The sequence below is a fragment of the Daucus carota genome, chromosome 2, assembly GCF_001625215.2.
Source record: "Daucus carota subsp. sativus chromosome 2, DH1 v3.0, whole genome shotgun sequence".
Classification (NCBI taxonomy): domain Eukaryota; kingdom Viridiplantae; phylum Streptophyta; class Magnoliopsida; order Apiales; family Apiaceae; genus Daucus; species Daucus carota.
Genome location: NC_030382.2, coordinates 30,449,318 through 30,460,834, shown reverse-complemented (window position 1 = coordinate 30,460,834; position 11,517 = coordinate 30,449,318). Strand labels below are relative to the sequence as shown.

General features: G+C 34.3%; 1 protein-coding gene across 1 annotated transcript; it reads left to right on the top strand.

Moving 5' to 3' along the window:
- The first annotated feature begins 590 nt into the window (after positions 1–590).
- On the top strand, positions 591–5,902 carry LOC108205991 (uncharacterized). Its single transcript, XM_017376139.2, has 6 exons — positions 591–985; positions 1,146–1,220; positions 1,298–1,386; positions 2,322–2,406; positions 2,997–3,078; positions 5,502–5,902. The coding sequence occupies exons 1-6, from the start codon at positions 824–826 to the stop codon at positions 5,591–5,593; spliced, it is 585 nt and encodes a 194-aa protein (XP_017231628.1). The 5' UTR covers positions 591–823; the 3' UTR covers positions 5,594–5,902.
- Positions 5,903–11,517: the final 5,615 nt, after the last annotated feature.

Sequence of the window (11,517 nt, the reverse complement as noted above, 5' to 3'; positions counted from 1 at the left end):
GTAGTTGATGTGATGATATTTTATATTATAAAAATTTACTATTTTTTGGAATGTATACAATTGGCGGGACGCTCCAAAAAAGAATCTGCAAACAAATGAATGGGATAGAGGGAGTATATTATATACGTATCGTCACACGTAAAGTGTAAAATTATTTTCAAGAGTCGTGTGATAGTGACTGTAAATAATTTTAGTTATAGAAATTTTGATTAAGATATATTTGTATTTAATTTAAAATTTTTGACATATTTATATTTTAATTTTCAAAATTCCAGATGCATCACAGAAGAAGAAAAAATAGGAGAAAAGGTCTTAGAAGTCACTATTTTAGATCAAATAGGCTTTAATGTCAATTTGTGGAAAAATGGCCCCAAGTGTCACTTCAAAACACGATCTGAAGTTGTGTTTTGATTTTTCTGAATAAAACACGACTTAAAGTTGCATTTTCAGTTATAAACATGACTTGAAGTTGCGTTTTGAACTGAAAACACGACTTGAAGTTGCGTACGACTTGAAATTGCGTTTTGAGCTGAAAACACGACTTCAAGCTGCGTTTCTATTAACACAACATGAAATTGCATTTTAAAGTGAGCCATTTTTCCAGAAAGTAGCAATAGAAGCCTCTGCAGCGAAAGTGTGGCCCTTGGGGCCAACACCCAAAAAAAACGAGGGGATTGGAATTTCAGATTATAAAACGATTTGTATGCACATTGCGGTACTTTTTAAATTCAAGCCGCATCATAGCCCAAACGCGAGCGAACCCTAGAAAGAATTAGTACAAAGTGAGGAAGGGGTTTAAGACAAAAAATCGTGAATAGAAATAATGGAGGAATCAAGATTGGTGACACCGGGGGAAGTTCTGGGCAAGGCGTCTCAAGTAAAAGCAGGGAAGGGTGCTTATGTTTCTCAACGCAACAGCACCGTCTATGCCTCTCTCACTGGCCGCTCTTGTTTTATCTCCCCTCCGCCCAATTCCATTGACCAGGTTTCCTTCTCTCTCTCTCTCTCTCTCTCTCTCTCTCTCTCTCTCTCTCTCTCTCTCTCCCTCCCTCCCTCCCTCCCTCTCTCTCTCTCTCTCCCTCTCTCTCCCTCTCTCTCTCTCCCCCTCTCAGATATCACTAACCCCTTTATTCTTGTTTTTGCAGAGACCAACTGTTGAGGTTACTGGTCACAACCCACATGCCGCTGTTCCTCAACCCTCTTCTATTGTCATTGCACGGGTATTTTATGCAACTTGCATTCCTGCTTTACCCATTTTAATACTTTGACTTTACTATAATTATTTAGCCTTTGTTAGGTTACCAAGGTCATGCCTAAAATGGCTTCTGCAGATATAATGTGTGTTGGCCCCAAGTCCGTGCGAGAAAAATTCACTGGGATTATTAGGTACAGTGTCTTTTTTAAATAGATGCTAGGGTCTATATTTGTCAATGTAGAATTACATTAATAAAGCTTCAGAATAAATGGGTATACATGTGATATAATCAAATAAATTTAACGGGTTGTAGTCTCTCAAAACTTGGCTTGCATTGCTCAGTAGCCTGTAGTATCAACTATGTATAGCAAGATTTATATAGTACTAAAAAATTTGGTTTATCAGTTTACTCCAGAAATGCAGAAAGTATGTCAAGTTTTTTATTTGTTATGTGCTTATGTATAGGATTCTGCTAATTGTTATTGTCATAAAATTTTATGGGAGGGAATACCTTAGTAGCTTTATATGGACAGAATCTCCCAAATACAGGTATAACGAGGTGGTCATAACTATGTATGTATAGACACTTGTGGGGATATTGTTTTATCATAGTATTTTTCTTTACTTGACCAACTGGATTTAGTGAGCAACTTTACAGTGATTTGTAATTTTTAGCTAGCCCATATCGTACAAAGAAGATAAATCTTTTCATAAGTACAACGAAAGTAAACATTAATTTCTTGAATATTGTATTCTTTGGATGCTTACATTCTCAGTATAATCTTCTTTGTAGTTATGTTGACTTATTGATAAATTCTTTAAAGCATCAAGTACATTGTACCAAAGTGTCTTGGCATTTTTATACACATATGCTTAAATTCCCAAAATTGTGTGCAGTTTTGAGTTTTGTTTACTATATCTTCATGTGTCGAGCTCTTGGCCCATGAGCTTTTATATTTTGTTTTTACTTTCTTCATGCTGTTGAAAGATCTGTTCGAGATTTCTGTATATCTGCTAAAACTCCAACCCATTAGATATATAATGAAGTGCATCTGTCCCCATATATGCTTACACAGAAACTCCACATGTAAAAGCATATTGAGAGTTTTAACTTTTGATTATACAGGCAACAAGATGTCAGAGCGACTGAGATTGACAAAGTAGAAATGCACTCATCATTTCGCCCAGGCGACATTGTTAAAGCTCAAGTGGTATCCTTAATATTTTAGGTTATCATGCTCTCTAATTTACTACATTTAATGTTTCAATACCAGACTTTATTTGTTATTATTTTTTATTGCACAAATAATTGTGTTTGTATTGAGCTGTGCTTGTATTATTTCATATCATTCTCTTACTTTGATAGTTTTTCAGAACAAGAATGACTGAGAAATTAGAATAGATTCCCCACAACTCAACAACCTACTCACATGAAGTATAGTAGTAGCATTACCTTTGTCAGCTGCTTTTACTCCACACTTAGAGAAGCTCTTCCAACTCAATATTTGAATTCAAATTAATCATACAATTTATTCAAATCATAAAAAGAAAAAAAGGTAACTTCCTAGCATTCTATAGCCTGTAGAGTGATTGCCTAGTCCTTGGAAATGCATATTTCATGAGCAGAGCCTACATGATTGTATAGAAGATAAAGAAGCAAATCTTCAATACAGGAACATCATCAGGACTTTCATTTATTGTTAACAAATTCATGTTTTAATCTACCTTCCATTGTTCCTGTTATCTAACAACCCTATATAATTTGGTTACATTGTTAGCCTTTATTTATTTTCCTGTTAAGCTTTCTCTTGGAGATGCACGTGCATATCATCTATCAACCGCGAAAAATGAATTTGGGGTCATATCTGCAGAAAGTGCTTCAGGTAGGATTTATTTTTTATTGTCCTCTTTTTCTGTCTTTAGTTGTCCCTTTAGTTTGTGTGCAGTGTTATCGAAAGCATTAAGCGCACCGAGGCGCAAAACTCTCTGAAGCCTAGGCGCAAAGCGCAAGAGCGAGGCGCGCGCTTCTTTGAAGCTAGGCGCATGTTTTACAAATTTATTTTATTTGTTATTTAGGATATATGTATATAGGTTTATAACATAATTTATACTTCATAATATATTAAATCGCACTTTAAGCCAAAAATAACTTAATTTATCCTTTATAATATATTAAATAATACTTTTAGAGGGAAAAACAATCGTAAAATTAAATATTAAAATTCAAAATTTCTGTTTCATAGGCAGAATTCCAGGCTTCCGGCTCCCAACAGGTAGATATTTTATCAATCATCTTCACCAAAGTCATCTTCATTGAAGTCTTCATTGAAGATGGTTACTTTATTATTAGGGTTTGTGCTGAACGGCGCTCTCCAGAAGATGAGAGGGGAGAACGGCTAGGGTTTTCCCCTTTTAAAGTCGTTGAAAGCTGAGAGCCTGATATAGCCTTTTTATTTGGGCCTAAAATTCTTTATTTTGTTATGGGTTAGTACTTTTGGGCCATAAAAGTGGCCCAATAACATTAAATATCTTATTATGCGCTTAGCTTCGCCAAAGCGCTTTTCTACCGCTTCGTGCTTAAGCGCGCTTTGTGCTTCAAGGCTAAAAGCGTGCGCTTGATTGAAGTTGCTTCGCCTCGACATATACGAGGCGCTAAGGGTGTGCTTTGCTTCGCTTTGCGCCTAGGCGCGCTTTTCACAACACTGTTTGTGTGTAGGTCGGGAAGAGTGCATTGACATGCTTGTTGCTTGATATGTCTTCTCTTTCAGGGTAGTCATTGAGCCCATTAAACTTTAAAAGATGATCAGTCATCAGTGTTTGTCTTGTCATCTCTTGTACAAAAATTCATCTACTGTTGGAGGTGCGAGATTTGGTAACAAAGATAAAAGAAGAAACGGAAAATATCTATTGATTCAAAATCGGAGCCAATCTTGTTTAGTTGTGTCTTTGCTTGTCCCTTTTCTCATATATGTGCCTTAGATCCAAACGTTCAGAATTAAAATTAATCAGTATCTCAAGGTTAAATTGTGATATTGTCATTGTTGTTGAGTCGCTCGACTAGTCGCGACTAGTCGTCGACTAGTCGAGCAGTCGGTATGCAGGGCTCGACTGGGCTGGTCGACTAGAAAAATGTAAGTATTTCGCCCGACTTATGATCGACTAGTCGACTGGGTCGACTAGTCGGGTCGATTGGAAGACCCAGTCGGTCGACTGGAGTTTAATTTTGCATTTTTCCACTTTTTTAACTTGGTTCTGCAGTTTATGCTCTCTAGTTTATGGTTTTAATTACTATCCAGTTATGTGTTCTGGTGTTATGCACTCTTCTACAGTTACACAGTTGCATTCTGCACTTAAAAGGGCCCGGAATTCTGCAGTTTTAAACTGCTAGTTCCAGATTTCTGCAGCTTGAAACTGCCTAGATTTCTGCAGTTTAAGCTATGTTTCTGTTCAGTTTTGTTGTTCTGCATTTATTTTGATGTTGCTGGCTTGCTGCAGCGGTATTGTGACAATTCATTGATTGAATTTGAATGTTTAATCATTCGATAAGTAATCTCTTTGTTTGGTACAATATTAGGAAAGGTCTTTAAGATCTCAAACAAGTATAATTAAGAGAAAAGCAGAAAAAGAATCGTTAGAAGTGAGAGTTTAGAAGTTAGAACACATATATAACTTGTTACACATATAAATAGAAGTATATATGATATATATTTTTAATCTTATACCTTGTCGACTTGTGTCGACTAGTCTATGACTAGTCTCGACTAGTCACGACTCGACTTGCCGGAGAGTCCGGTCGACTCGACTCGACTTACCGACGTAACAACCATGGATATTGTTATATTTGATTAGTCACTGTACTTCAGAACCGTATCATTTGCACAATAGCTCCTCGAAGGACTCCTTTTTCCCCCTATCTGAAGACACTTAGATGCTTCCTGTTAAATTGTTTTGCATCAATACCTCAATCACATGTATGAGGAAGTTTGCAAATCACTGTTACAAAAAGAGAAGTCCACTTTAAAGAGTTCAGCAAAGATAGTGTGGGATACAAGTTTGGTATTTTCTGTTTATCTGAAGTTTCTAAACACACACATACACTCTTTATATAAACATGCACCATACCTTGAGGCTGAGTCGTTGGCACTCAGTGCCCAGTTTCAGCTAAACACAAATAAAAACTAAACATATTATATAAATTTATGATAATTTCATATTTATATAATTATTGTTATGTAATTGATAGCATAATTAACAGTCAGAGCCCTTCTAATATATTACTATATCGTATTTTGATTTAACGTTTTAGGTGCAACAATGGTTCCAATTAGTTGGACAGAGATGCAGTGCCCATTGACAGGTCAAACTGAGCCAAGGAAGGTTGCCAAGGTTGAAACATAGTCAAGTCTGACATTAAACTGCTCTAAATCATTGAAACTCTAACAAGTGGAGAACATACTAGACTAGACTGGCAGACTCTCATGGAAAGAGTGGCTGATGACAGCCCAAAATATTTGATACAATAGGGTGTTTTTTTGTTTTGTTATGACAATAGTTTATTTAGTGAATTTGATTTGATATATTTGAAGGTGTTGTAATCTACAAGTGAGTTAAGTTATTGTACTAGAGCCCAAGTAAAACAGCAAGTCCTCACAAGTACTTCAAAGTGACATTGTGTATTTGCAATATATTAGTATTTTGATTTGTTAAGCTGGTCTTGACTTTTTGTGCTACAATTATGTGATGGACTGCATTCTCTAGTTGTGATGAACTGCCTTCTCAGGAATACTATATCGTTTAATACAATGTGTTTGTATTGCTTTTGCTTTTGGTTTGGTCAAGTTAAACAAACCTCAACACCCGATTGAGCACGTACCATTGTTGCAATTAAGGTTTAGATCCATTAGCTGCATATGGGATGAAATGAAATAGAGAAATAGAATAAGTCGGGTGGTTTTATTATTGGAGGGTTAAATATATGATATGGCAGCATATGTGTTAACATTTAGCGGATCGGAAAGATGTTTTTAGTCAAGGATTTAACGGCTGTGAAAATTTTAACATGTTTAATGATTACAGTTACCAATTTTATTAGTTAAGTGACCTAAATGACGGTTTTTGAGCACGATGACCCAAGTAAAAATTATTGGTCAATTGAGTGACCAAAACATTATTTAACTCATAAAAAATGCAAAAACTACAAATTGAACAAAACGATGAAAGGAACTTATATTTTTGAAGATTCATTGATCATCAAGTAGATAAGAAAAAAATGCATACACATCTGCAAAATGCAGTAGGCATTTGTGAGGAGATCAATGAGCCTAAATCTCTGTTGAGAGTGCATGCAAACTATATTTTTCAGTAGCTCAAACGTGTAGAGCAATGATACCAGGCAAAAAATGTCACACCTTATGGATGAAACATGAATTAAGGAGGCAATGCACCTGATGCCATTTATAAATAACTTGTGATGCATTTGTCTGAATCATTATAAATCTGAAAGCATGAGCAAGCTAGTTGTTGCATTAATCACCGCAACACTAGTTGCGGTGGTGAGCGCACAGGGTGGTGATCTGCAGTCATGTCTGTTCAACTGCCGACTGAGAGTGATATCCTGTGCAACCGGGTGTCGTATTGGTGCAGGCCCTTTTCCGTTCAACATTCGCCTCTGTCTAGGACAATGTAGTTTCCAAAACTTTCAATGTCTTCAAAGTTGCATGAATCCCAGACCACCTCCACAAAGACCTCATCATCCACACTTTCACAGACCTCCTAAAGGCCCTAGACGCCCCCATTTTCATAGACCTCCTAAAAGTCCACTAGAACCACATCCAATTGTTCCTCCGCCACAGACCCTTAAACCACAATCACTTCCTTCAGCCTCTGCATACTTTCTGCCGCTGCCTCCGCCTCCGTCGCAGTTACACCATTTCGAAAAAGGCAACTAAAGCTTTCCTACTACATTCAGATACTTTGTTTGGCGCGCTAAATAAAACAATCACCCCCGACTTGTTATTTTGCTTAACTGTTTTCGTTTATTATTAAGCTTCGTTGTCGCCTTCCTCTCTATGTATGTCGTTTATTATCTCATTGCGTGTCATCACATTTCATTTCTAAATACTACTTATATCAAATTATGTCCATTTATATCAAAATGAAATATTACCCACTTGTATAACTATTTCTTAAATACATCTTGTTCGGAAAGTTGTTTGCTTTTTTATATAAGATTAAGGTACGGTTTAATTGCTATTAAATTGGAGACGGCATCAACAGTTTTTTGCTAAAAAACAGGTGAAAAATTGTTTTGTAAATTTAAAAACATCTTTTTCGAACAACAACTTTTAACTCAAAAGCTGCTTTTACAAAAAGCAGGTTATCCTATATTTTTGTAAAAGCTGCTTTTCAGCTTTTTACATATTTTATCACCAAACTTCATCAAAAATATTATTTTTTTATATTATAACTCAAAATAAGAAAATATCAAAAAAAATTACCAATGCCGGCATGCCAAACACCATTTTCACCGTTTCAAAAAATAATTGCCCCATGATTCTTTTATCTAATAAATAATATGTAACTCATATATTAAATATTGTAACTCCAATATTTAAATATATTACTCCCCCGTCCCCCTCATTTGTTTACATTGTGGGACGGGGACTCGGCACACATTCTAATACTGTCATAAAACGTAGTTTGATAAATTATTTGAGCTTTTTTTTCTACTGAATAAAAGTTTGATGTTTATATTTTTATACAAAAAAGAAATTTTTTAAAAATAAGTTATACAACTATGTTTTATATGCGCTTTAAGATGCGTGTCGAGCAGTGTAAAAAAAACTGTAAAGAAATAAGACGAACAGAGGGAGTAATAATTAGATTTATAACTTACGATCCATATATTTTACAAATCTTTCTAATTAATTTTTTTATTATATATTTATTAAATAAGTCAAATATACAACACCTACCACTTGAATTATTTAATAAATATCTATCTAACTCTCACATTTCTAACATATTTCAAATATATATCATATGTAACATTTAAACATGTATTTATTGGATGCGAAATATTGTCCCAATGTAATCAAGGATTTTGTGATTTATAAAATGAGTTATATATCAAAGTGGTAATTGAAGTGGAGATCATATATCACTTTGTTGACCGATATTAACAGGATATCATTTCAATCATTGAAGTCTAAATATCAAACAAGTATCTCTAAATATGAGTTCAAGCATTGAAAATATTATTTATAGAATTTTACACATTATTCTTGAATGTTACCATAACCAAGTAAAAAGTTATGATTTCTAATATTTATGATAATACATTTAGATTTTATCAAATTTATTTACTATTTATTGTTAATTAAAACAAAAAAATAAATATATAATTAAAAATAAATAATAAATAAACTTGATAACATCTAAATATATTATCATAAATACTAGAAATCATAAACTTTTATTTAGTTGTGGTAAAATTCAAAATAATGTGTAAAACTCTATAAATAATATTTCTATTGCTTGAACTCATATTCAGTTGTACTTATTTGATATTTATTGTGATTTTAATAATTCAAATGATATCCCGTTAAGATCGATGAAAGAAGTGATATATGACCTCCGCTTCACTGATCATTTTGATATTTAACCCTTTATAAAATACTGATTTACCACTAATATCAGACTAAGGTATCATAGTAGCTTTGTTTAGAATAGGGATCCTAATGCTTTCATATTTGTTTGTCGACGTCTTGTTTATCGCTTCTGATAGCCTGTTGTAATACCAATTGTTACCCAAGTAATAATCAATTGTAGAAGGTGGTTGAATACAGTTGTATAAGATGTACGAATTAATGTAAAACAATGAACACAAATATAAAAGATCAAAAACTTTTATTGATTCTTTTATAAAAAAATGTTATAAAACTCTTTCAAGAAAATCTGATGTTCTTGAGAACTGCTAGGTTACAAAATACTTGTGTGAGTTGACACAAATTCTGTAAACCTATAACTGTGTTTATATACTACACAATTGCTCTCTCAATTAAAAGATATGTTCTATCAATCATTGTCTGTTTCTATACATATATAAGTTGATAACTACGATCCTATTAAATAGGGGTTAAAGATATTGTTATTTAGACAATTCAAAGAATAAGTTAGATTGTAGAAGGGGGGTTGAATACAATCTACAAAAATTTCAATAACTTTTTGCACAACAGATCATATTCAAATTACAAGAGAATATAAAAGCTAAAATAGAAATTTAAAAAACAAGGATCTTAAAAATTTCAGGTGGATTGTTTGATCCACCTGAGAGATTTTTATATCAAGAACCTTCCAAGTAAAAATACTTGGCTGCTTAAGAATGAAGAGCAGAAGCTTACAATTTCTTGCTAACTTTCTCTAATGCTTTGCTCTTCAGTTCTTGGTGTTTGGATTACTTTGAAATGTGAAATTACAAAGTGAATATATACTACTACAAACAAAACTAGTCTGTAAAAGTATTTTCCTACTCACTTTCTAGCTAGTACAAATATAGAATTTCTTGGACTTGATACTGCATTTGGCAGCTTGAAATTCTTGTTGCTTTGCCAGAAATGGTAGGCTTTGAGGTTCTCAATATTTGACTAAACTCCTTTTGGTTTAGCTTCCAAAGCTGGTGTAGCATCTGTCACATCAACCCATGTGAACTTTGTCTTTTCCCTGACTTGTAGCTGTCAATTGCTGATAATCAATTGCTAATATCATCAATTGATGATACACTGAAATAGCAGTTGATAGTCTTCTTTGAGTTATGGGATAATGATGATGTTGATGTAGCGTTTGATAGTCTTCTTTCCAAATAGCCATTGATACTTTAAATTACCGATCGATCTTCACTTCACTTGAATAGTCATATTTACAATTATGTCACCCTATCTAAACATCCATTGATAGATCAACTGCTAATCTAAAAGTACACATTATTTTTACATCAACTGCTAAAATGCTCCAGCTTTGTTACAATACCTCATCAGCCGTTGATGGGTCAATCTGATCAATTGATACTGCCTTAGCATGCTACCAATTGATCAGCTACATGCAATTTTATTCTAAGTAAGAATAAAATACCTTGTATCATCAAGCATCACATATTCCTAACAATCTCCCCCTATTTATATCTGTAGGAATTTCAGATATAAATTTGAGGTGCTTGATGATTACAAAACACACAATAAAGAAAACAAATATCTTTGCATTAAAGAGAAAAATTTAAATTGCCGAAAGATAAGAGTTTTACAAGGATTGGATTTTTTTTTGCTCCTCTAGACTGAGCAGATATTCATTGTTTCCTTTTCTTCTGTCTGGACAATTTCTTGTTGATCTCCCTCTCTAGATCTTCAATGAACTTGGCCTCTTCTGTGATCTTAGAATTGAGTTTGTTCTGCATTGCCCTCAAGATGTCTATATCAGCATTTCTAGCATGATCCTTTAATCTGAAAAATCTTTCAATGCTTTGATCATCTCTAAAAGTCATCAGTCTTGAGGGATGATTATGAATGCAGCTACCAATATTAGGAAGGGACAATCTTAAGGGGAGATCAGAAGGTTCATTCCATTTCTTCCTTATATCTTCAATTCTTTTAAGAATTTCACTTCTGATTCCCTGTGAGTATGAAGTTCTGTTGTCCAGCTTCAGGTACACTGTCTTCAAATCATTGTAATCTTGATCTACGATCCTTTCTAGTGGCCATACAATTCTTGCTTGAGATGAGTAGTGGAATTCCAACCTTTCTGGAAGCTTCTTAGTCCTTGTCAAGGCCTTCACACTTAGCAATTCATTCAGATATAGATTGATTGGAGGCTGTTCACTGATATGAAATGCATAAGCATAAGTAGATTTAGGGACCTTGACAATTTCCGGTACAGGAGGGATCACCACTTTTCTTGAGGGAGACTTAACTTGAACAGGTCCAACTGGATCATGCCTTTTAGGATTTCCTCCTTTCTTTTTGATGTTACTAGGCATGTGTTTGGCTTTACTTCCAGTTTGGTTTTTCTTTGGCCTTAGATAGTCTGCCAGCTCATCCTCTTTAGTTACAAAGATCTTTGGAAAATTCATGGATGAGATGTCAAACTCCATAGGTTCTTCTTTCAGCTCTTCTGGATTGAGGAATGGTTCTGATTGAGGAGTAGAAGTAGGGGGTGGATCCTGTCTTGGAGATTTGACCTTCTCTTCTTCATGCACCACAGTTAAATTTGGTACATTTTTATTTACACCAGCCCTAGACTTCTTTCTAGCCTTCTTCTTCAAATTCTTTTTG

Bases quoted from the DNA above. Each gene is read 5' to 3' on its own strand.
- LOC108205991 (XM_017376139.2), top strand. From the start codon at position 824: ATGGAGGAATCAAGATTGGTGACACCGGGGGAAGTTCTGGGCAAGGCG. The intron at 986-1,145 runs GTTTCCTTCTCT...TTGTTTTTGCAG, and splicing joins CGCCCAATTCCATTGACCAG to AGACCAACTGTTGAGGTTAC. The intron at 3,079-5,501 runs GTAGGATTTATT...TTAACGTTTTAG, and splicing joins ATCTGCAGAAAGTGCTTCAG to GTGCAACAATGGTTCCAATT.